The sequence below is a fragment of the Hyperolius riggenbachi genome, chromosome 6 (genome assembly GCF_040937935.1).
Source record: "Hyperolius riggenbachi isolate aHypRig1 chromosome 6, aHypRig1.pri, whole genome shotgun sequence".
NCBI classification, from domain to species: Eukaryota; Metazoa; Chordata; class Amphibia; order Anura; family Hyperoliidae; genus Hyperolius; species Hyperolius riggenbachi.
The window spans coordinates 50,764,397-50,791,141 of record NC_090651.1 but is presented as its reverse complement, the minus strand read 5'-3'; the positions used below and the strand labels follow the sequence as shown (position 1 = coordinate 50,791,141).

Sequence of the window (26,745 nt, the reverse complement as noted above, 5' to 3'; positions counted from 1 at the left end):
ACTGGGTGGAGGCTAGGGCTAGGCTTGGGAAAGGGATTTAGCACTGGGTGGAGGCTAGGGCTAGGCTTGGGAAAGGGATTTAGCACTGGGTGGAGGCTAGGGCTAGGTTTGGGAAAGGGATTTAGCACTGGATGGAGGCTAGGGCTAGGCTTGGGAAAGGGATTTAGCACTGGGTGGAGGCTAGGGCTAAGCTTGGGAAAGGGATTTAGCACTGGGTGGAGGCTAGGGCTAGGCTTGGGAAAGGGATTTAGCACTTGATGGAGGCTAGGGCTAGGCTTGGGAAAGGGATTTAGCACTGGATGGAGGCTAGGGCTAGGCTTGGGAAAGGGATTTAGCACTGGATGGAGGCTAGGGCTAGGCTTGGGAAAGGGATTTAGCACTGGGTGGAGGCTAGGGCTAGGCTTGGGAAGGGGATTTATCACTGGGTGGAGGCTAGGGCTAGGCTTGGGAAAGGGATTTAGCACTGGGTGGAGGCTAGGGCTAGGCTTGGGAAAGGGATTTAGCACTGGGTGGAGGCTAGGGCTAGGCTTGGGAAGGGGATTTATCACTGGGTGGAGGCTAGAGCTAGGCTTGGGAAAGGGATTTAGCACTGGATGGAGGCTAGGGCTAGGCTTGGGAAAGGGATTTAGCACTGGATGGAGGCTAGGGCTAGGCTTGGGAAAGGGATTTAGCACTGGGTGGAGGCTAGGGCTAGGCTTGGGAAGGGGATTTATCACTGGGTGGAGGCTAGGGCTAGGCTTGGGAAAGGGATTTAGCACTGGGTGGAGGCTAGGGCTAGGCTTGGGAAGGGGATTTAGCACTGTGTGCAGGCTAGGGCTAGGCTTGGGAAAGGGATTTAGCACTGGGTGGAGGCTAGGGCTAGGCTTGGGAAGGGGATTTATCACTGGGTGGAGGCTAGGGCTAGGCTTGGGAAGGGAATTTAGCACTGGGTGGAGGCTAGGGCTAGGCTTGGGAAAGGGATTTATCACTGGGTGGAGGCTAGGGCTAGGCTTGGGAAGGGAATTTAGCACTGAGTGGAGGCTAGGGCTAGGCTTGAAGGGATTTAGCACTGGGTGCAGCAGGCTAGGGCTAGGTTTGAGGAGGGGATTTAGCACTGTGTGGAGGCTAGGGCTAGGCTTGAGGAGGGGATTTAGCACTGGGTGGAGGTTAGGGCTAGGCTTGAGGAGGGGATTTAGCACTGGGTGGAGGTTAGGGCTTGGCTTGAGGAGGGGATTTAGCACTGGGTGGAGGTTAGAGCTAGGCTTGAGGAGGGGATTTAGCACTGGGTGGAGGCTAGGGCTAGGCTTGGGAAGGAGATTTAGCACTGGGTGGAGGCTAGGGCTAGGCTTGTGGAGGGGATTTAGCATTAGAGAAAATAATTAGGATCAGATGATCGAAGGGGAGAAGCTCCAGTCTAGACTACTGAAGACTCAGGAACAGTAAAGCAATAGCATGGTTTTCGGAAAATTGTTTTTACAATATTCTGGAGCAAACAAGAAGTGAGCACATCAGATACTAATGTTCCTCTTGGACACCCACCAGGTACTGGGCAACTGCCTGGGTTGCTTGAGAATGATCCTGCTCTGATTGTTTCCCGCAGTATCCCATCACTGTAAGCATGGAGCTGGTGTTCTTAATGTGACTCTCGGCTCTGAATGCTCTTTTGGACTTCTGCCTGGAACTGAGCTGTGAGCACAGGAGGGAATACAAGTTAATGGACGTATTGATTTTTCTTGGACATTCTGCTCTGCTGGGGACTTTTAAAAAGCCTTCCATGCTTCTGTTTACATCTATAGAATATTCTTACCAGATTATGGACCTGATTTACTAAGGCATCTCTGTGCTAGGGAACATGTGTAATCTTACAAACCTGGAGTTACTACAAAAAGATGGCAAGGGCTGGCAACCCTCACCCAGGTCTTATCGGATCACGATGAAAGGTGGGGAAAGGTTTTTGATTTAGCAGTTATGGGACTCCAGTCACCTGCCACTCCCAACAGCAAGAGCCTTTGGGCCAATGGGTGTGCTTAGGGCCGGATAAAGGCAGAGGCATGTGAGGCATCATTCCTCTGTGCGCGAAACACACAGGGCACACCTGTGCCTCCCCAGGTGTCCCCCTCACCTGGGCATTGTAGAGTATTAGCGAGCAGAACTTGCTGGAACAGTTCCCTAATTTTTTGGACCATAAGACGCACTTTTTCTCCGCCAAATGTGTGAAGGGGGGGAGTCAGTACGTCTTATGGTCCGAATACAACAATTCAGACCACTGTCCCCACACATCATGATCGCAAACGTGCATACTGCAATCACGAACCATCCTCCTGTGTCCCCAGACATGTAGAAGCTCATTCCTGAAGAGGTCTGCTGCCACCAGTAACTGCTAGTGTGGCTTCATCTGCGCTATCAGGCAGACTGCAGATTGTGCAAGAGCGGATCCCACGGAGAACTGAAGGAGAGAGGCTCCCGGCTTAGCTGCTGCTGAGTGCTGTGCAGCCTTGTCAATCACAGCTGCCCGCTTAGTTACTAGCGCCAATGGTCTCGCGAGCGGGACCACAGCGCCGTCATTTTGGGCCAATCACTCAACTTGCTTAGTTACTAACATACTACAGTGCTGCCCATAATTATTCATACCCCCTGTCAAATTTTGACTTAAAGTTACTTTTTGACGGAGAGGACACAGGTGTCTCCCAGAAGATAATAAGACGATGTACAAGAGGCATTATTATGGAAAAAACACATTTCTCAGCTTTTATTTACGTTTGAGCAAAAAGTGTCCAGTCCAAAATTATTCATACCCTTCTCAATCAATCAATCAATAGAAAAGCCTTTATTTGCTATTACAGCAAACAAACTTTTCCTATAATTGCAGACCAGCTTTTTGCACGTCTCCACAGGTATTTTTGCCCATTCATCTTTAGCAATGGGCTCCAAATCTTTTAGGTTGGAGAGTCTTCTTGCCATTACCCTGATTTTTAGCTCCCTCCACAGATCCTCAATTGGATTCAAGTCAGGACTCCGGCTGGGCCACTCTAAAACGTTAATACAATAATACAATAACATTTGTAAAGCGCTTTTCTCCCATAGGACTCAAAGCACATAGCTGTGTCTCAGATTAATACAGGGTTTCAGGCTGGGTTGTGTTACAGAGGAGATAGTCAGATGTTCATGAAAGCCAGACTGAAAAGGTAGGTTTTCAGTTTAGACTTAAATGTTTCCAGGGATGGGGCTGTCCTGATTGGGTATGGCAGGGAGTTCCAAAGTGTAGGGGCAGCATGACAAAAGGCTCTGTCTCCAAAGGTTTTGAGGTGGACTCTGGGGGTGACCAAGGTGTTACGTCCTTTTGATCTAAGATTGTGGGGGGTGTGATGTAGTTGCAACAAGTCCTTCAGGTATCCAGGGCCCAGATTGTGCAAGGATTTGAATGTCAGTAAGCCAATCTTAAACAGAATTCTCCATTTTATCGGTAGCCAGTGGAGTGAGCTCAGGGTTGGTGTTATGTGGCAATGGCGGGGTTGGCTCGTTAACAGCCTTGCGGCGGCATTCTGTACTAATTGCAGGCGGCGTAAGTCTTTCTTATGCAGGCCTGTGTAGAGGACGTTGCAGTAGTCTAACCTTGATGTGACGAAGGCATGAACTAGGGTTGGAAGATCCTCTGAAGGAATTAGGTGTTTAATCCTTGCAATATTCCTTAGGTGAAAGAAGGAATGTTTCACAACAGCTGAGATTTGATTCCTGAAGCTTAATTTCCCATCAATCAGTACTCCCAGGCTGCGCACACAGTCTGAGTTGTTCAGGTCTGAGCTCCCTATCCTTAGCGGTGTTGGTTGAGACTGGAGCTGCTTTGCTGTTGAGCCCTGGCCCTCGATAACAAGAACCTCAGTTTTGTCAGCATTAAGTTTTAGCCAATTATTATTCATCCACTCCTGAAGCTCAGCTAAGCATGCGTTTATTTGTGGAGTAGGGTCTGTGACGTCAGGTTTGAATGACAAATATAGCTGGGTGTCATCAGCATAGCAATGATATGTCAGGCCATATTTTTGTATGATTTCTCCAAGTGGCAGCATGTATATGGTGAACAGTAAAGGGGATAATATTGCGCCCTGAGGTACACCGTATTTTAGTGGTACTGGGTTGGAGAGGAAGGGCCCTAAGGCTACCCTTTGTGTTCTGCCAGCCAGGAAGGAGTTGAACCACCGGAGAACAATGCCATCTATGCCACAGTACTCTTGTAGCCTGTTGAGTAAGATTTCATGATCGACTGTGTCAAAAGCCGCTGAGAGGTCGAGCAAAATCAGGATGGAACATTGACCCTTGTCTCTTGCAATGAGCAGATCATTGCAAATCTGGGTGAGGGCTGTTTCACAGCTGTGATATTTCCTGAAACCAGATTGAAGAGGGTCAAGGATGTTGTTTCTGGAGAGCCTGGCTTCAAGTTGGAGGTAGACAGCCTTTTCAATAACTTTTCCCAGAAAGGGGAGGTTTGAGACAGGTCTGTAGCTGTTTAGAGCATCTGGGTCTAAGGATGGTTTCTTGAGTACAGGCCTGACGATTGCTTCTTTCAGAGTAGAGGGAAACCACCCTTCTTGTAAGGAGCCGTTGACTATTTTGTGGAATGCCGGTGTAAATAGTTCAGGGCATTTCAACATGAACTTAGTGGGGCCAGGATCCAGATCGCAGGTAGTCTGGCGAAGGTTTGAGAGGATATCCAAGATGTCTTTTTCAGTGATTACCTTAAAATCAGACCATGGTGGTAGGCTATTTTTGCACCTGTTATATGGCTCTGCATGGGTTTCTGGGGCTGTGAATTGAATGGCAGATCGTATGGAGGAGACTTTGTCTGAGAAGAAGTTGGCAAATTTCTCGCACAGTTCCTGTGAAGGTCTGATGCTGGATTTCCTGCAAGATGGATTGCAGAGACTGTCAACCGTGCGGAAGAGTTGGGCAGGTCTGTTGGCTGCATTTGCAATTTCGTGAGACAGGAATAAGGACTTATTTTTGTTAATCATCGTTTGATATTTTTTCAGGTGAGCAATTAGGGAAAGTTTGTCATCAGGAGACTGATGTTTGCGCCACCTTCGTTCCAGTTGCGTCCCTGTTTCTTTAGTTCCTTTATAGAGTTGTCAAACCAGCGAGCATGATGTAATGGTGCGGAACGTTTAATCTTTAAGGGAGCTATGGCGTCAAAAGCGGCTGAGACATCGTGGTTATATTTAAGGACCATGGATTCAAGGCCGAAGTTGTGATCTGTCAGTCCACCTAGATTGAGGCTGTTCTGAAGGTGTTGGGGTGTCAAACCTTTCACGGAACGATATTTTATTAGTTCTTTCACTTGGTGTTTTGTAGCCGGTGCTGTAAAGGAGAAGTGGACAGTGTGGTGGTTTGACCAAACTACTGGATCAATTTCCACATTGGATATTAGGAGTTCTGAATGGAAAATGAGGTCCAAAGTGTGTCCTTTTTTGTGGGTAGGAAGGTTGACGGCTTGAGAGAAGCCCAGTTCATTCATGGAGAGATGTAGCTTAGTTCCAAATTGGGAAGAGTGTGTATCGACCCGTGCGTTAAAGTCTCCAAGAATTATCCACCTAGGGTGTTTCAGTGTTATGCAAGATACAAGTTCTGCTATTTCCTTGAGAAAAGCTGAGCCAGCGTCAGGGGGTCGGTAGACAAGCAGTATGTTTATTTTTTTTCCAGCTGAGAGCTGGGCTGCTAGACATTCAAAAGAGTGGGTGGGGGCTACAGCAAGGGGTTTAATATTCAAACTGGATTTGAAGCACAGAGCTAATCCTCCGCCCTTGCGGTTTTGCCTTTCACAGTGTAAAACTGAGTAATTGTCTGGTACCGCAGCTGCGAGAGTGGGTCCTGAGTTCTGATCCAACCATGTCTCTGTAATTAAAGCTAGATCTGAAGCCTCTATTAGATCATGAATAACTGCTGTTTTGTTGTTTATGGACCTGGCATTGCAGAGTACTGCTTTAATGTTGTTTGCCTTAACTTTGAGGTCTGTGTTCCTAGCTCCTGGCTGGGGGTTGTAATCAGGAGTGTGGCAGCTGTCTCTGTTATCTGGGTCCTTTACTGATACAGCTGATTTATAGATATGTGATGATTGCTTTGGCTTTGATTTATGGGTGCCTGCACGTCCTCCCCTCTTCCCCCGCCTTGTTTTCTTGAGAATCCCAAAGGATTTTAGAGGGGTAATCAAAGCAGAATCTATTTGTAATGGCCCATACTCACGAGGGACTTTTGTCGCCTCAACACGCGGCACGCGCGTGTTGCGGCGACAGGTCGCCCGTGAGTATGGGCCGTCGCACGCGCGCGCACCCCGAACTGTTGCTCGTCGCTCATGTCGCCATGCGATTGAAAGTTAAATGGAGCTTCCGGCGGGGGGAGGAGGCTCACGTGTGCTGGCGACAGGCCACTTCTGCAGCCCGTGAGTACGGGCCATAATGGCCCATACTCACGAGGGACTTTTGTCGCCGCAACACGCGGCGCGCGCGTGTTGCGGCGACAGGTCGCCCGTGAGTATGGGCCGTCGCACGCGCGCGCACCCCGAACTGTCGCCCGTCGCTCATGTCGCCATGCGATTGAAAGTTTCAATCGCATGGCGACAGTCGCCGCCGCACGTCCCCCGCAACTGTCGCTAGTCCGCGTGAGTACGCGGACTAGCGACAGCAACCTCCATTGTGGTAAATGGAGCTTCCGGCGGGGGGAGGAGGAACGTCGGCGACAGCTTCCGCCTTGCCGCTGGTCCCTCTTCCGCGTGTGTACGCGGAGGGACCTGGCGAGGAGCTGTCGCCGGCCTGTCGCCCACACGCTCACGTGTGCTGGCGACAGGCAACATTTGCAGCCCGTGAGTACGGGCCATTAGAGTTTCTTGGGAACAGAGGTTGCAATATAGATAAGCATCTCAGCTGAGTATTTTAATGGTGGCATTTGGACAGCTGATAGACACCCTGCTGAGATCAAAGGGAAGGGGTCTTTTGCAAGCTGTACTTCTCAGAAAGAAAAAGGAGATGCTCCAGATTAAAACAAATTAAGACAGTTCCTTGTTTCAATTTAAAAAGTTTGGAATAAATGTAGAAATAGGATAGTCATAACATAGAAAGCTCACAAGGTGTTTTTTGCCATTTCCGTTACTTACAGAAGGATCAGGAGCTGAGGGTTGAAGAAAGTTGAAGAATTTCAAAGTTTGAGGTCAGCTCCTAGCAGGCTAGGCATTTTCAGTCCAAGTCCAATTTTAATCCAATTTAGATCTCAGCCATCCAAAGTGATCCATAATTTCTGATGAGCTGTAGTTGTTGCCAGAGAGGTGATGCATAGGATTCCTCTGTATTTTTGGTCCTGTCCATGCCCAAATGTATTTAAATAGTCAAATTTCTGAGACAAGATGTGGAGCAGCTTGAGAGAGCTGCAGCCCAGCTTGGGCGCGCTCAGTAGATCTGTTGGTGTCTGCTAACCATTCCTTTATCACTTTTGCTGTGTGTTTTGAGTCACTGTCACTGTCATGCTAAAATGTCCACTGGTGCCTAAGACCAAGTTTCTCTGCAGACTGTCTCATGTTGTCATTGAGAATCCTCATGTATTGCCTGTTTTTCAAACAATTCAATTTTTGTTTCATTTGACCATAACACAGAAGACCAGAAGTCTTCTTCTTTGTCCAGATGAGCATTTGCTAAGGCCAAGCAAGCTTTTGTATGCCGTATCTGGAGAAGTGGCATCCTCTTTAGTCTGCATCCATGGAACCCAGCAGTGTGCAGTGTCCGTTGGATTGTCTGCCTTGAGACTGCCACCAGCAGAGCCCACATTCACCAGGATGGCCTTGGTTGTGATCCATGGATTCTTTATCACCTTTCTCACTATCTTCCTGGCCTGCACAGGTGTTACTTTTGGCTTCCGACCACATCCTCTGAGATTTTCCACAGTGCGGAACATCTTTTTTTTTTTTTTTTTTTTTAATAATACTTTGCGCTGTAGCCACTAGGACTTGAAAACATTTAGAACTGGCCTTGTAGCCCTTTCCTGACTTGTGAGCAGCCACAATGCACAGCCGCAGGTCCTCACTGAGCTCCTTTATCTTAACCATGACTGTCCACAAACCAACTGCTGAAAGCTGCTGCTTTTCACCTGTTGAGTTGATTAAAACAGCTGTTCCCAATTCATCAGGGTAATTAGGATGCTTTAGAGCAGCTTGAACTATTTGGAATAGTAAAGAACTTTGGTTTTTCCCACTGACTGTGACAGTTTGTGAAGGGTATGAATAATTTTGGACTGGGCATTTTTTTTCTCAAATGTAAATAAAAGCTGAGAAAATGTTTTTTTTACAATAATGCCTCTTGTACATCGTCTTATTAGGGAGACATCTATGTCATATCCCGTTAAAAAAATACTTGCTGATTGAATATAAGTAACTTTAAGTCAAAATTTGACATGGGTATGAATAATTATGGGCAGCACTGTACATGTCTTGGGACACAGGAGGAATGCACAAAGGGTGGAGGAAACAAAGGGACAGGAAGGGCACAGAAGGATAAAAGGGGGCACAGAGGGGCAGAAGATGACACAGAGGGACAGAAAGTGACAGAGGAGGACACAGAGGGATAGAAGGGGGCACAGAGGGATAGAAGGTGACAGAGGAGGACACAGGGGGACAGAGAAGAACACAGGGGGACAGAGGAGAACACAGTTGATACTAGGGAGAAGATCCTGCAGCACAATTCTGCACATTGTGTGCTTTTTTCTTTATCAATTACATTAGCTGGTGTGAAATAAACATGCTTATTTTTCTGCATACAAACGCACATGGGGTGGGAAAATGCGTGCAGAAAAATGTGCGCGGAAAACAGAAAGACAAGCAAGTCCTTTGCCTTACTGGTCCAGCATCCTTTCCTCGTATATACTCAGCATGGGAGAGGCTACCTAATACTAGGGGCATGTCCTACTATTTATATTGAGGGGAGGAGCTATCGAATACTGAAGGAGTATTTGGCTATCTATACTGGGGAAGGGGATAGCAAAAAAAAATGAAAAATGTTATTGCTTTTCTTTTATAATTGTAACAAACAAAATGTGTTTTCCTGCCAGCCATATTTGTACCTCACCAGGTGCATTTCACATTTCAGATTTCCAATCGGATAGCGACAGTTTTAACCCCACCCTCTGGGAGGAGCAGCGACAGCAGAGAATGACAGTGGCCTTTGAGTTTGAGGAGAAGAAGGAAGAGGAAGAAGGTCCAGGAAAGGTTAAGGTTGGTTTGAGCTTCTATAGTGCAGAGTGTAAAAAGACACCCTCACCATTCAGCCAATGTTAACCCTATGGTGGAAAATCCTTCTTGACGCCTCTTGCACACTACATGCTATTCCAATTTGTGATTTTAACGTGATTTTACATGTGATTCTGATTTGCAATTTTTAATCAGTACTGCATGCTGCGTTTTTTTCTGCGTTTTCTTTTTGTGTTAATAGCATCCACGGAAAATCAGCATCCCAAATCGGAATTGAAAATCTGATTTGCGATTTGCAGTGTGCAAGAGGCTTTACTCCGTACGGCAATTTAATTTATTCCAGAAGCAAAGCTGCATAACAGTGTCCGTTGGTTATAACCGTGAATGTCACTATTTAATGACTTGTTTCCTCCCTTTATACATGTGTTAGTTGATTGGCCATGGCCTCCTTCCTGGATAAGGCATTTACTAGGTTAAACAGCGAGGAGAACGCCAGTGCATACCACTAAGGCTGCATCTGAAATGACCACCAGCTCAGTGTGCAGCACCTAAATAGATTTTCTACACACTTTGCATTCAATTCAGATGCAAATCATACGCAAATCTGCTACTACTTGTTATGCAAACAGGAAACTCAGGAGGAGGGGCTGGGAGCAGCTAACCTGACAGTTACATAGTTGCAAAGTTAAGAAAAGGTGGGGGGAAAGGCTGCGCATCCCTAAACATATGTTGCAATTAAATGGTTAATCGCACAGGCATACACCGCCTCTGCCAGACTAAAAAATGCATGCCCTGCATCCAAGACAAGTGCTAACATTTATTAAACTAGGAGGAACTTTAGCTTTCAATATGGTTTGCATGCAAAGTATATTATACTAGACACTTGCGCCACGGTGAGGCAATTTTTTTGCTTAGCTGCTCTCAAGTTTTTAAATTTAGGTTAGGTCACTTGCCCGGAGGTTTGCCTCACCGTGGCGCAAGTGTCTAGTATAATATACTTTGCATGCAAACCATATTGGAAGCTAAAGTTCCTCCTAGTTTAATAAATGTTAGCACTTGTCTTGGATGCAGGGCATGCATTTTTCAGTCTGGCAGAGGCGGTGTATGCCTGTGCGATTAACCATTCAATTGCAACATGTGTTTAGGGATGCGCAGCCTTTCCCCCCCACCTTTCCATTTACTAGGTTAAGACTAGGTTCACAGTGTTGCATTCCCTGTAACAGTAGGAATGCAGCAGAAAAGTCACACCACTTGTTATCCGCATATTGCGTCACACAGAGTGAAGCACACAGTCAATGAAAGTATGCTTTACTGTCACGATTGATGCATGTTTTTTGTGGCAAAGCACAGCGTGCAGTTGGAATGCCGCACGCTGTTATAACGCAACGCTACAGCTGCACTCTGAATATATAGGTGGTGCATTGCAGTGTAGAAAGCTGTGTTAGGCTACCTGCACACTGCAAATCCGATGTGCAATTCCAATTCTGCAAAACAAAATAAAAACGCAGCATGCAGTAACAATTAAAAATCGGAAATCGGAATCGCATAAAAAATGGGAATCGGAATCGCATACAGTGTGTAGGGGCCTTACCGTGTGGCTGTTATGCCCCTCCGCGCACCACTGTGATTGTAGCGTAAATAAAATTACCGGTAAACTTTTGTGAAAAAAAAAAAACAATTCATCAAGACTACTATCTGTATTACAATCATTAAATCAATCCTAACCACACATCACATCTTACCTTGCTTTTCGAAGACAGGCATGCCAGACCACCGCAGTGTGACACGAGTGGTCTGATTGAGTATTTGTACAGAAAATGGTAATTGGGAGTGGCTGCAAATGAACTAAGGGCCCGTTCACACTGCACGCGTTTCCAGCCGCGTTTTGGAAACGCGTGCAGGTGGCCAAAACGCACGACATCAGACATTGCATAGAGTGCAATGTCTGATGTTCACACAGCATGCGTTCCGGACCTGTGCGGTCCGGGAACGCATGCTGCACGCAGATTTTACAAAAACGCGCGGCTGTCCCATTCACTTTTCAGTGATGGGATCAGCCACGCAACGCATACGAACGCGGACATGCGTGCGTTCGTACGCGTTGCGGTCCGCATGCGTTGCGGTCCGCATTTTGTAGTCTGAACGGGCCCTAAGAGTGTGCAAAGGATTTTGGGTGTGCTGCTCACTAAATAGTGTACTGTTGTCATGGCTACATGTTAGCATATTCTGAATCTCCTCCCATGTCTGTAAAATCATAGTTGCAGACTGAAATGTAAAGGCAATTTCCATTACATTTAATTAAGAAATGCTTTGTGTAGCACTGGTATGTTACACTGATTATTTGACAAAAATCCCTTAACTATTATAACTTTAATGAATCTTTATCATCTCCCTCTGTATGCAAATAACTGTATTTTGTCCTATGCATTTACTTTGCAATAGAAAGGTCATGTGGCATGTGTTTATGTTCACTTTACATGTATTTATACATATTAAATAAAACACATTTAAAGGAACACTATCAATACCCAAGTGTTCTAAAACGACAATGTACAAATAATGTCTAAGTAGCTGTGTAAACATTTTCCTACTTTTCATGTTAAATATCAGAGGCAAAAGCTTTCATTCATTGTGTGTAGGATTTAACTATATTGGAACAAATAACTTGCAAAGGGAAGTCTGTGTTTTGTGAGGTATGTAACACAGCCGGTGCTGTTCTTTGCATGTGAGACTACAGAGTTATATGAAAAGCTGTGGTGTCAGGTTTCACACACAATTACAAATGTTTATGCTGCACTTAAAATACATTTCCTCTGCTCTCCATGCAGACAGCTCAGCCAGAGACACAGGCAGATGCAGTTCAGCTAGTGAGAGCTTTCTCACACACAGGTTTAAAAGATGTAGGGAGAGGGATTTCCCCCTCCCCTCATTATTAATTGGTCCGTCAGCCTTGGCATCAGTGAAGAGAGAAAGGAATTTGATACAGTAAACAAAAGAGATAAGCAAGTGAATTGTAAAAATCATTATTTAGGAGCACTTCAGGAACTCTCTTAATCCCAGGTTAAAAAAAAACATGTTGTTCGATAGTGTTCCTTTAAAGGGATACTGTAGGGGGTCGGGGGAAAATGAGTTGAACTTACCCGGGGCTTCTAATGGTCCCCCGCAGGCATCCTGTTTCGGCACAGCCACTCATCGATGCTCCATCCCCGCCTCCGGTTCACTTCTGGAATTTCAGACTTTAAAGTCTGAAAACCACTACGCCTGCGTTGCCGTGTCCTCGCTTCCCCTGATGTCACCAGGAGCGCACAGCGGAGGCACAGACCATACTGGGTCTGCGCAGTATGCTCCTGGTGACATCAGCAGGAGCGAGGACATGGCAACGCAGGCGCAGTGGTTTTCAGACTTTAAAGTCTGAAATTCCAGAAGTGAACCGGAGGCGGGGCCTGAGCATCGGTGACTGGCTGCGCGGGCACAGGATGTCTGCGGGGGACCATTAGAAGCCTCGGGTAACTTCAACTCATTTTCCCCCGACCCCCTACAGTATCCCTTTAAGTATGTTTTTTCTTCCTTAGCAAGCAAACAAACCAACACAGCTTTATTAAAACCTTAGTTAAGACTTTTGTTTTTAATGCATATATTGTAGAATATATCTTCATTTGCAAATCCCAAAGTTTTGTACGTTTATCATTCTTGTATTATTATTTTTTATTACCTGGCGGACTGGGTTTGCAATGCTGACCTCTTTTGCTAGTGTCAGATAGTGCTTAGCTGAACTGAGCAGCAGACTGTGATGTGTATACATTCCTCCCCCAATCCCATTACTATCCATAGGAGATAGTCAGGGAGGAGCTGGGAGGGAGTCTTTTCCTGTTGACTCTGAGCTCAAAGCTGACACCATCTCTTTGTTTAGCAATCACATTTAATTTACCCCAGGCTAACTGGTTAGGGTTGGGTAGAACTTCCAATACACAGTAAAGGTGCCCATACACTCGTCAGATTGGCAGCAGATAGATAAGAAATGCATCTGATGATCTATCTGATGCGTTTTTAGAACATTTTTTACCAGGATAGAATTCCAATAGATTTCAGTTTGAAATTATTTTGCCATCAGATTTCCATTAAGGCCAATGCAAACTGATAAGCAATCTCATCAGATCGACCTAAATTTTCCACCCTGCCAGTACGATGGAAATCCATCGAAATCGATCGAAATCAGCCATCGATCGGCCAACCGATTTGCAAACGATCGATCGATCGATCTGGATCGATCGGTCGGCCAGAAAATCGGCTGAGTGTATGGGCCCCTTTAGTTAAAGCGATATGTCAGGCTCTAAAGGAAAGCAGCTGTTGCTGCTGCATATTTCACTGAGGGCATATTTGGTGTGGCCATGTCTCCATATAAAGTCTCCATATAAACCTGACTACGGTTACCCTCAGGTCTTAACGTGCAAGGCATACAGACTGGGGTAGAGAAGACAATGACCCACCAGCACCCCACTGAGGCAAGTAACACAGTTCAATAGTTCATAAGCATCATGCAGGACTAGTACCTTGTTTCAGGAGGATGAGGCCCTCAGTGTTGATTGCCAGTAGTGACAGCTGACTCAGGAACAGGCAGAGGATGATCCAAGCAGCAAGTGAGAGAGTTCATGCAAGGTTATTCAAGCAACATGCAAGGATCAGTCCAGGTATAACTAGAGTGTCCAGTAAAGAAGCAATGGTCGGTCCAGGCAGCAGGCAAGAGTTATCCAGTTAACAAGCAGAGGTCAGTCCAGGCAACAGAAAAGAGTCACCCAGTTAACAGGCAGAGGTCGGTCCAGGCAGCAGGCAAGAGTATCCAGGAATCAAAGCAAGGGTTAATAACAGCAGACAAGAATGGTCAAATACAAGCCAAGGTCAAGACCCAGTAATTCAATGTGAGTGCGCACCCAGCAACTAGCCACGGCTATGCTTATCACGGGCGATGACTGGGAGCACTCTGCAGGCTTAAAGTGAACCAGAAACGAAGCACCCTTATGTATTTTACCATATATACCAATGGGGACATTAGAGAAAACACCTACCCTGCTCTGTTCCATTATTCACTGCTCAGCCTGCTTCTTATCAGCCATGATAAAATCCCAGACTGAGCATTCAGTCTGGCTTTGCTCAGGAATTTTTATAGCTGAGCCTGTGTTCTCTGGTGTCTGCCCCCTTGTGGTTTTGCTCAGGAATCATTATAGCTGAGTCATTATAGCAAAGCCAGACTGAATGCTCAGTCAGGGATTTTATCAGGGCTGATTAGAAGCAAGCTGAACAGTTAAAAATGAAACAGACAGCAGGGTAGGTGTTTTCTCTAATGTTCCCACTGATATATATGGTAAAATACATGAGGGTGCTTCGTCTCTGGTTCCCTTTAAATACAACTTTCATCCAATCAGTGGCCGGCCACAATCCGCACATCCAATCACACAACGGTACACCTACCTAGGTGTCAGCTGTAACGTCAGCTGACACCGCGCTGTCAGCTGACCGTAGTCAGCTGACTATTGATTACATCTGCGGAGGGCGTACTGGGAATGCGCCCTCCGCCTATCAGAATGTGCGGCCTGTGTTCCAGCAGCAGTGTCATCAGCGGGGAACAAGCGCCGAGACCTGGAAGTGATGGATTCCACCTGGGTCTCTGCAGAAACAGCATCAACAACAGGCAGGTTCCTTATAAATGACAACATAGCACATGCTCTTCCTTCTTCTCTCCAATGTCCTATTCTATGCAGCTAAGGCCTTAGTAGTTACCAATTACATCACATCCCCTATTCATACTTACTGTATACTATGCAGTTTAGTCCATGTCATAAGCCATAAGCAGGATTAGGGTGTGGTTGGGCATGTCTTAAAACTTTGTATAGCAGCCTCTCACTGTAGGGTGATAAGCAGTGCTGCACTTTGTCACAGTATGTGGTGGATTTTTTGGGGGGGAGGGAATGGTTGCTTGTTCTCACCTTTATGAATTATAGTGAATCTATAAACAATGACCTTATGGGGGAGTCCTTAGTAGAGATCTGTCCTTTCTTCACTCATCTGCTTGTTAGTTCTGTCTGCTCCATCGTCTCCTCCTCTCTAGTCTTTCAGTAAACCGAGCTGATTGCCAGAGCAGACACCACTGGCATGAAAGCAGCAGACAGTGATGTCACTTTGCACACTCCCCAAGATCAAGGCAGTGGGAGTGTCACCAACCATTCCTGTGTCATCCTACAGCAGGCTGAATTGTAGACAGAAAACACAGTCCTGCTTGACTTACAAACCATTTATACTTTTACATGGAAGAGCCTTAAAAATAAAATTTAACTCTGGAATGTCCAGTAAAAGAGTATATAGAGTAATCTCATAAATAGGAGTACATATTGATGCCTTTAACAGGGCTAGTTCTAGACTTTTTGCTGCCCGAAGCAAGCATTGTGAGGACACCTTCCCATCCTGCCCCCATACATGAAATGCATTAGTTACCCCACATATGACACACAGCAATCACCCCTCGTATTAACTTCAACAATTGCCCCCACATATCATCACTTGTGTCAGTGGGCATTATAGAGACAAAAAATACTGCTACACGCTGTGTATAATCCCCCCAACTAAAGTGCAGTCACCGTACCTGGCCATCGTCTGTGTTCCTATGTGGGGGGGGGGGGGGGGAGAGTGATTCAAAGTTACAGAAAGTCCTTAATAGTGACAGTTTCAACACACATGCAAACTTCATGCAGATCCCAGGATGTTTACACATACACAGCAGTTTAGTAACCAAAGCTTCTAACAGAATCAATTTGCGCAAGAAAGCAAGAGGTTAAATTATATTGAGAACAATTGTTTTTCTTTGAACTAACTGAGATACTTATCAGCACTGATCTATATCCCCCTGCCATGTACTTGTTTTTAAGATTTTATTTTACGATAATTCCATAATTTATGATAGTTCCTAGTGTTTATATTTATAAAAGTGGCCATACATTTTTTGATATTTCCTGTCAATTCCAGGCAGATCCGATCACTCTGGTCTCCAGACATGTAATACAGATTGCTCTTACCCTCTCCACTGTGTTTGTAATCAGACACCATAAGGTCAATAGTCTGTGTGTGAATCTAAAGAATTTCTTCAGAGGGGTGGCTGAAAGGAATAGCAGACAAAGGCCTTGATACACTAACCAGCGCTAAGCTGGTTAGTGTACCTAAAGACCTAGGGCTTGATTCACAAAGCGGTACTAACCTACTTAGCACATCTAAAGTCTTTAGACGCGCTAACCAGGGTGCTAAGTAGGTTAGCACCGGATTTCTCAATCAGATCGCGCGCTAACTTTGCGCGCGTAATGTTTTACACATGCTAAGTCCCATAGGCTTTAATGGGCACTTCGCGCGGTGCGCCCTGCGCTCTGTGCAGTACGCGCGTAAAGTTTTACGCGCATAAAGTTTTGCGCGAGTAAAGCTTTATGCGCGAAAAGCTTGTTTAGACGTGCTAAGGGGGTTTTCACAGGCGTGCTAACAGTTAGCACCGCTTTGTGAATCAAGCCCCTAGTGGGCGCAAACCACGGAGTTAAGTGGTTTGCGCCCACACATCACGCACAGCGCAGTGCGCGCGCAGCCGTTATTAGTGTGAGGTGCGGCGATAACGTCGCACCCGCTGCCCTGTAGGGTGCGATAAAAACGGTGCATCGGGTGCCCCCCGAAGATGCACCATTTCGCGGTACCCGATGCGCCGTTTTCATTTACAGGGCAGCGAGTGCAACATTATCGTCGCACCACTCACTATTAACAGCTGCGTGCGCACTGGGTTGAGCGCGATGTAGCTTTGCACGGATATTAGTGCCCGCAAAGCTACATTTCGGGCATTTCTCTCTGTTTTCTTCTGTCCTGTGCAAGAGTTCAGGCCCACTTTAAAGCTTAGGTAACAGTGGTAATCAGCAACCACTGAGCGTATTTCATGCTATGTAAGTCCTGCCCCAAACACCAGAATATTTTCTCTAAACATCAGTGTGCTTCTCTTAAGTTTCCCAGACAACTTGGTGCTGTCTGCATCGCTAATGATGTTAGCTTTATTTAAATATAGAATTTATTCTAGAATTTTGAGGCATCTAATTAAACACTTCAAGTTAAATACTTCTTTTTTCCAGGGAAAAAAACACTTATAACGAGACTGAAATTACACCGACCTCTAAAAGCTGGTTGTACATGTAATCGTTTTGCAATATAAATAATCAGATAAGTCTTTTTAGGCAAGATCGGGAATGGAAATGCATGTAAATTGGGAAATGAAAAGAATTACAGTGTAAGTGTTGGTGCGGCAATTATAGTGGGGAAAAATGTGTTTCTATCAGCAAATGAACAGTGTACATCGGCATTTCTCGGGATATTAACTCATTAGCAGCTTCAAATGAATTATCTAGTTTGAGATGACATCGGTCGGCAGAACTCGTTGTTCTGTAAATTCTTGGAATGCTTTGATGTATCTCTGTTAGTAGAGGATATGGAAACTGAAAGCAATAGTCCTCTGTTACTGTCTCATACTGCCCCCTAGTGACAAGTGGCCATAAATATACATGACAACAGTATTAATTAGTAGCAAGGAGATGTAACAAATAAGAAATAAAATAAATGTGATAAAATAAATTAGCCTGGAGCACTTGCAAGCCTCTAAATAGATTGACTGCTGCAGGGTTAAGGGACTGTTTGGCTGAAGACATAGGGATTGAGTCAATAAACCATGCTAACTCATAGCACGGCCGCGCTGGCATTTTGTGCACGTTATAACGCGCGCAACAGTTTATGTGCACAAACGTGATTTTTTTTGCACTCAAAATGCAGCGTTTGTGCATGAAAATTAGCATTTGCGTGCGTAAACCGTTGCATGAGTTATAACGCCCACAAAACACTAGCGCGGTCATGCTATGAGTTAGCATGGTTTAGCGAATCAACGCCTATGTCTTTAGCCAAACAGTCCCTTAACCCTTCAATGTGTGTGAAGTTTCACTATATTCACTCTAAATATGCAATCAGGTGCACAGAAATATCAAACCGGCCTATAATCAAATAAAGAACACAGCTTAACAAATAGTAAAGTCACTGTTCTAACAATGCCTAAGTCAGCCTTCTATTGTTAAAATGTCTGAGTGTACATTTACATTAATTAGCAATGTGCAAAGTTTTGTACAGTACATGTCTTTACTTTTTTACAATATTTGTATTGAACAAACCTATCTGACTTTTGTATGCAGCATCCAGTAGCTCCTTATTGTCAGGAGTTTGGGAGTTGTTACCCCAGCGCAGAGCAGATCATGTGACCCAGTCCACCTCCTTCCACTGCTGGGAGAGATCAACTTTTTTATTTTTTAACTTACCATTTCTAAATGTTTTTGTGTTTAACTTTTTATAAGAATACAGGGGATGGGAGTGTGAAGCATAAATGCATTATTACACATTGGGGAGAAACTGCATAGGAATTAAGAATGAGATTCTAAAGAGTTATAATGCCATCTTTCACCGTCTCCCATGTACAGCAACCTCCCTCATCTATATATCATATTCCTCTCTTTCATGTTCAGCTCCTCTTCTTCCACATACAGCACCCCTATCTTCCATGTGCAGCTCCCCCTCTTCCATGTACAGCAGCCTCCTTCTTCCAATACAGCAACCTCCTTCTTCTAACACAGTAACCTCCTTGTTTCATGGTCAGCAACCTCCTTCTTCCATGTACAGCAATCTCCCTGTTCCATGTATAGTACCTCCCTCTTCCATGTACAACAACCTCCCTCTCCCATGTACATGAACGCGTACTCTTCCAATACAGCAACCTCCCCCTTCCATGTACAGCAACCTCCCCTTTCCATGTACAGCAACCTCCTTCTTCCAAGTGCAGCAACCTCCCACTTCCATGTACAGCAACCTCCTTCTTACATGTACAGTAACCTTGCTCTCCCTTGCTCAGCAACCTCCCTCTTCCATGTACAGCACCTTTCCTCTTCCATATACAGCAACCTCCCTCTTCAATGTACAGCAGCACCCCTCTTTAATGTACAGTAACCCCCCTCTTCCATGTACAGTAACCCCCCTCTTCCATGTACAGAAACCCCCATCTTCCATGTACAGCAGCCTCCATCTTCCATTAACTGCATCTTTTCTCTTCCATATACAGCAACGACCTTCTTCCATGTACAGCAACCTCCCTCTTCCATGTACAGAAGCATCCCTCTTCCATGTACAGCCCCTTTCCTTGTCCCATGTACAGCAACCTCCCTCTATCATGTACAGCAACCTCCCTCTTCCATGTACAGCATTTCCCTCTTCCATATTTAGCTCCTCCTTTTCCAGATGCAGCAACGTCCCTCCTCCTTGTACTTCATCCCTACTCTTCAGTCTGCTGCTGCACTCTTCCAGGTACAGCATCCCCTCTCTTACATGTACAGCAACTTCCCTCTTTTATGAACAGCAACCCCCCTCTTCTAGGTGCAGCTTTCCATTTTTCAGGTACAACACCCCCTCTAACATGTATATCCTTCTTCATCTTCTAGGTGCAGCCCTCTCTCTTTCCATGTACACAGCATTTTCACTTTTCTAAGTGCAGCATGCCTGTCCCATGTGCTGTAGATCCTCTCTTCCATGTACATCAGTTCTTACAGTCATGTTCAATGCTTCCTTCCTTCCTTAGTACAGGATAGGTGCACATGGAAGAGAGGGGAATGCAGCACATGGAAAGGAAGGTTTCTGTATATAGAATGGAAGAGCTGCACATGGAAGAGGGAGGGGCTGTGCCTGGAAAAGGGAGGGCTGTGCATGGAAGAGTGAGGGGCTGTGTCTGGAAGGGGGGGGGGTGCATTGAAGAGTGAGGGGCTGTGCATGGAAGAGTGAGGGCTGTGTCTGGAAAAGGGGGGTGCATTGAAGAGGGAGGGGTTGTGCCTTCAAGAGGAAGGGCTGTGCATAGAAGAGGAAGGGCTTTGTCTGGAAGAGGTGGGGGAAACATTGAAGACGGAGGGGCTGTGCCTGGATGAGGGAGGGCTGTGCATGGAAGAGGCAGGGAGGACATTGAAGAGGGAGGGGCTGTGTCTGGATGAGGATGGGCTGTGTCTACAAAAGGAAGGGCTTTGCCTAGAAGAGGAAGGACTGTGCCTAGAAGAGGCAGGGAGGACATTGAAGAGGGAGGGGCTGTGCCTGGATGAGGGAGGGATGTGCCTAGAAGAGGGAGGGCTTTGCCTAGAAGAGGCAGGGAGGACATTGAAGAGGGAGGGGCTGTGCCTGGATGAGGGAGGGCTGTGCCTAGAAGAGGGAGGGCTGTGCATGAAAGAGGGAAAGCTGTACATGCAGCTCCATACACAATATAATTTGGAAATATTCAAAGATAAAAAAAATGTTGCTGAAAAAATGATAGTTTTCATTTAAAGGACCACTATTGCAGAGTACTGTAAAATGTAAAATACATATTTATAGGAAATATATTTCTTCCTGAGTAATATGCACCATAAATTACTTTTCTCCTTTGTTGCTGTCACTTATAATAGGCTGCAAAAATCTGACAGATCTGATACATTTTGGACTAGTCCATCTCTTTACAGGTGATTTTCAGTATTTCCTTTTGAAAGCACTCTGGAAAGGATCTATACATAGACACAAACTGGCCTACCAACGCATTTGCACACTATTTCGGCAATTGGACTAAAAATTTGTTGATTAATAAGTGCTTTAGAACATAAAGAAAACCCTGAAAATCCCCCATGAAGAGGTGGACTAGTCCAAAACCTTTCAGATCTGTCCGATTTTTATTGCCTACTGTAAGTGAAATTGAGATAGAAAAACAGTAGTTTTAAGTACGTTTTACTTTAGAACACTTTAGAACAAATGTACATTTTATACATATGCATAAACATGTATTTTAAATTTTACAATTTTTCCTTTAAGACATTTACCATTAAAGCAGAGATATCACAAGCCTTATTCCGCAGCAGTCACCTTCCTAAATACAGGTCACCTAATACACATACAACTGTTGTCCTTTTTCCACTTTCATTACCGGGCATGTATTATCAAGCCAACACCTTATGGAACCTGTCATTGGCTGACTCATACCAGTCACATGACTTCCAGAGATGCTGATAAATTGCTTGCCTAGCACTGGCATCCAATCTGTGAGTCAGAAAATGGCAGCCTCCATCGCTGTTTATCTTATTGACTCCCTGTAAAGCTTCAGCATTTTGTATTTTAACTATTGTCCTGCTCACAACTTAGGTGGAAATCAATCTGAAGAGATACCCAACGCCATATCCAGAAGATCTGAAAAACATGGTAAAGTCCGTCCAGAACATGGTTGGGAAAAGTCACAGTTCCTCTCTGGAGAATTCTATTCCACCGCCAACGCCGGTCACTGAGCAGAACCTCAAGGACAAATATGAGCATAAGTGGCCAATCTCCGCCAAGGAGGTAAAATCTGAGGTGAGGGAAGGATGAAGGATCATGTTTAGCATTTGTAAAGCAGACCATTAACTACTGACTTCACCAAGTCAGTTGGTTTGGGTCCTGTGCCCTGAACCACAGCTGGAGTGCCTAGACCACTCTGAACCCTCACCACTAGAGTTCTCACCCAGCTGGCACCCAGCTGGTGCTTGACAGTCAACTTGCCTATCTCTGTGAGCAGCTACTCCTATACCAGCTTCAGCACTTGTAAGGAGAGAGAGATGGGGGCACCTGGGGCAGTTACCGAGCTAATACCACATTCCATCTGCCTATCTCATGAGAAGAACGATGCAGAGAATTGGGGTGATCCTGGCTTCTCGGAGATGCTTTGTGTGTTGACCAGAGTTCACAGGCTGGATCACTGAAAGAAAGGGAGTCACCAGATCTGATGTCTGCCAGAATTTCAGAAAAGGCCGCAGAGGCACAGACCTCGGGTGGCTGTTACCCAAGGGGGTGGCTGGATATGGAAGAAGAGGTTGCAAATGCAAATGGGAGGCTGCAAATGGAGAACAACATACGAAAGAGGGAAGCTGCCATCCAAGAGAGCTGTACATGAAAGTGAGGGAGTGCTGTACATGAATGTTGTCCATGGAGGAGAGGGCTGCATATTGAATGGGAGGGCAGCTGTTGCACATGGACGTTGGCCTAATGGTTGAAAAAGTATATATCCAAACTTTATGTTCACAAGCTACAAAGATGTTTCACCTGGTTGGTTGTGAGGTCGGATTAAACAGCACAACCAGCTCTCCTCCTGCTATTCCTTCCTTTTCATCCATTGCTAGGGATATACTTCCAAATTGCTTGGAATCACAATGCCAGCATGGCCTCTCAGAGCATGTTGGCACCTGTAGTTTAATAAATGTTTTTATTTATAGTTAATGAAACCGCAATTCCTCAGCATAAACCATGGATTTAGGAGGGATTAATCAGCACTAGTTCTAACAGAAGGCTAGACAAACCTACCCCAACACCGACAATGCCTAACTCTAACCTCTCCCTAACCTTAAATCCCCTTACTAATGCCTAACCTCTAATCAATGCCAAATCTCTTTCCTGATACCTAACCTTCACTTCTCCCAAACACTAACACTAAATCTCCCTTTTTATTCCTATCCCCAACCATCCCCAAACACTTAATCGCCATCTTGACATCTAGCCCTAACCTTCTCCCCGAACATAAACCCATTCCTGAGACCCAACCCTAACCTTCCCCTTCCTGATGCCGAACCTCCCTGCCCACGTGGCATTGGTTATATCTACACATGTGATATCAGTCTGCTATTGATAATATCAGCATGTCATTGATATCATCCCTCTATTGGTAATAGCTGCTCATCATTGGTAACAGCCTGCCATTGATATCAGCCTCCTATTTATCTGCACATTACAGAAATGTCATTGCAAATGATTATTTGTGATGGTTTGAAGAGTAATTTTAACTCAGGATTGAACTTTATTCCAATCAGTAGGTGATACCTCCTTTCCCACGAGAAATCTTTACCTTTCCTCGAATAGATCATCAGGGGGGTCTGTGTGGCTGATATGGTGGTGAAACCCCTCCCACAGTGTGATGTCATGACCATGGTCCTGACAGTTTGCTGTCTGTGAACCTCGTTGCTTTGTGGGAAATAGTGTCTTTTTCCACCTGCCAAGCAAGCAGCATCTGCCTCGGTGCATAGAACTCTTAGTAAATACACATTCTGTGCCCACTGGATGCAGTTGCTGTAGCGGTATGTGCATAATTTGGCTCTGCCCTTTTGTGGGTATGCCCTCTTGTCACCAAGGCATGATCATATCCTACTTGGTGCCCAGAGGTGCTGACCATCAAGCAACTATGGCAGTGGTCCTCAAACTAAGGCGGCCCCCCAAGGCTTTTTCACTGGCTCCCCAAACACAAAATGTATAGCTTATAGATGTGGCCCACTGCACCTTTAAATATTGGCGCTCACGTATAGAATAGCAGTGCTGGCACCACCTATCCACATACTGTGGAAGCCAGCGAGCAGTCATTTGCTGGCTTCCAATCCGATTCTGCATCAGGTGACACTGCTGTTCAATTGGACAGCAGGTTGTAACTTGGGTATGCTTCACTGTCTGGTGTACAAAGACGTTCTCCGGGCGCCACATGACTAAATGGCTGCTGCTGGGAGTTCTCCTCCGGACATGATTGTGGAGAATCAATACTTAGATTCAATGTAAAGTTTTTCATGATTTTTGTGTATGCCCTGGCCCCCCAGCAGTCTAAAGTATGTTGACCCGGCCCTTGACCGAAAAAGTTTGGGGATCCCTGAACTATGGCCTGTCCATCAACTGTGTAAAATAGCTCATAGACATTACAGAGTGACTGTGGAGAAAAGCATAACTGGATTTCTTGATTTAGTGCAGGTTTACATTGCCATGGAAACATGACACTACTGCAGTACTTGGCTGATAGACTATGTCCTGGCGTATTCAGAGGGGGGGAGGAGGAGGAGGATTTGGCGAGGAGGTTTTTTTTCCAGAATGTACTCCGCACCGCACTCCTATCGTGGACACTTACTGCGTTTCCATAGACTTGCATTGCTGCATAATCCATGCGGTAGGCAGGGATCATGCGGTAACGCACTGATTGCAGTGATTTAATTACCTCTGTTGCACCGCATCGCAATAAGTAGGAAAGTCTCCATATGCTTTCATTGACTTAGGGACCTCTTGCAATAAAAATAGCTTACCGCAAGCATACGTAATGTAAGATTTTAAAATGGGCATATGAGCTGACATCTGTGCATCTAAAGTGGTGTGGAGTCACTTTGTTTCGTGCCACTGTGTCTGTAGGTGACTTTATCAGGAGAAAAGGATACATTTTTTTGCTCTCAGTACTGCTCTCATAGATGACGGGAAATTATAAATCTGGAAGTATATTTTGTAGGCTTCCTTGATTAGGTATGAGTTACTCTGAGGTCCCATTTCATTTTGTTCTGTTTAACCATAAACATAATCTTGTAATGTTTCTTCTAATGTTGTTTCTACAGGTGTCAACTCGGGAACACAAGGACTTCCAAAAGAGCCAAATCCCAGATCCCAGCAATCACCGCAGCTACTCCTTGGATGTCCCTAAGAGAAAGGAAAAAGAGGAGCATCAAGAAAGATCAGAGGTACTATACAGTACATAGGCATATACTGTATGTCTGTGTGTTTATGAGTGTGTGTGTGTGTGTGTATGCGTGAACAGGGCTGGATTTCTGGAAAGGCCGCAAAGGCCTGGGCCTTGGGCGCATGCAGCTCAAAAGAGCTCCTGGATGTGAAATAAGGGCTGCTGTATATGAAAGAGAAGGCTGCAAATGGGGAACACACATGAAAAGTGAAGCTGATGTCCAAGGGAGCTGAACATGAAAGAAAGGGGCTGCAGCTCTAGAAATGTTACAAATGGAAGAGGGGGCTGCACATGGAATGGGAGGGGCACTGCTCACATGGATGAGGAATCCCAACATACTTGTCCTTTGGGTGGAAAAAGTATAAATCCGGCCTTGTGCGTGAATGTGTGCGTGTGTCTATATGTCTGTGTGTGGCTCCCTGCACACTGCAAATCCGTTTTGCGATTCCGTTTCCGATTCCGATTTTCAATTCCGATTTTCCATGAATACATTCAACAGAAAAACGGATCAAAAAATTCAGCATACAGTAAAGATTAAAAATCAGAATCGGATGTAAAAATCGGAATCGCATGCAGTGTGCAGGGAGCCTAAGTCTGACTGCATTGATTAAAAGGAAACAAATAAGGCAGCACGGTTGCATAGTGGTTAGCACTCTCGCCTTGCAGCGCTGGGTCATAGTGGACAAAAAGGGCGCCGCCATAGACTCTAATGCAGTTATTGTTACTACGGTGCCCAAAGCAGAAAACAGAGAACCCAATAAATATCGCTAACAACATTAGAACATTAAAGTTTTTGAAATATGTTAACGATTTAGAAACTTGCAACTTTATAGTTTTTGTCCTATTATTTTGTTTGTATGTACAGATTTTACGTTATCAAATATATTATCGCTTCTATGTGTGTAAGGGACAGGGTGTTTGTGCAGGGGGAGGGGTTAGGGTTAAGCACCACCAGGGTGGTTAGGGTTAGGTAAAACAAAAGTAATCTCCGCGCAAAGATTATAAAAGGTCCATGAGCTGTCCAGAAGTAAAAAGTCCTCAGAACGACTTCATAAAGATATTAGCAGATAAACGTCAGTGCTGCATGGACTCTTATATTAGAACTCCATCACCAACACCCTTCAAAGTGCAGGCTTACCAGCTTCCACAGAGACCCAGATTATAAGGTCTAAGCGTATAATGAATATCCACAATGATCAGTCACTCTCCTCAGACTTAAAGGAGTCATCAGGGGAAATATGCTAAAATGAGTGGTACTTACCGGGGGCTTCCTCCAGCTCCAATCTCCCAGGATGTCCCTCGCTGTCAATCACCGCCGCGTGGGCCAGAGCGGACTGCGCAGGCGCAGTAGTTCTGCGCTTGCGCAGTCCGCTCCGGCCCACGTGGCGGTGATTGACAGCGCCGCTCACGCAGGCGCAGTACCTCATCGCCGGGGACTGGGTCGGAGCTGCGGCGAACGGCTGCGAGCAGAGCTACGGCGAGGGACATCCTGGGAGCTTGGAGCTGGAGGAAGCCCCCGGTAAGTACCACTCATTTTACTATACTTTCCCTGATGACTCCTTTAAGATACACCGGTTGTCATTCCTCAGATGGTACTCCTAACGTATATAAATATAATACCAGAGAAAGGCAAAAACTAAGTGCTCTCCGTGTTTTTTAAAACAAGCACTTATATTCATGAGCATAAAAACTGTAACAGATACTCACATAAGGGCCCTTGTTACAGGGACCCTCAGTAGAAACAGCGTATCTTAAAATGTCAATAGGGTGCCACTCTCCTACCTGCCATCCGTTCTGCCCGACCTAGGTTTCGCTAGTGCGTCCTCAGGGGCTTCTAAAAACAGGGTTAGGGTTAGGCACCACTTGGGGGGGGGTTAGGTTTAGGCACTACCAGGGGAAGGTTCTGTGTGAGAATAGCATTAAAAGCTTTATTGTTGAATTACAT

At 45.5% G+C, this 26,745-nt stretch overlaps 1 protein-coding gene across 17 annotated transcripts in view; it reads left to right on the top strand.

Moving 5' to 3' along the window:
- Window positions 1-26,745, top strand: part of LRRC7 (leucine rich repeat containing 7) — a 503,433-nt gene that overhangs the window by 374,873 nt on the left and 101,815 nt on the right. For 16 of the 17 annotated variants that reach the window (XR_011021947.1, XR_011021946.1, XM_068239239.1 and 13 more), the window contains 3 exons: window positions 9,096-9,220; window positions 21,443-21,646; window positions 24,679-24,801. Coding sequence is in view for 15 of the 17 variants with exons in the window: in XM_068239239.1 (XP_068095340.1) it covers window positions 9,096-9,220; window positions 21,443-21,646; window positions 24,679-24,801 (452 nt within the window). In the remaining 2 variants the exon portion in view is untranslated. The remainder of the gene's footprint in view (window positions 1-9,095; window positions 9,221-21,442; window positions 21,647-24,678; window positions 24,802-26,745) is intronic. The other variant, XM_068239240.1, reaches the window with a different exon arrangement.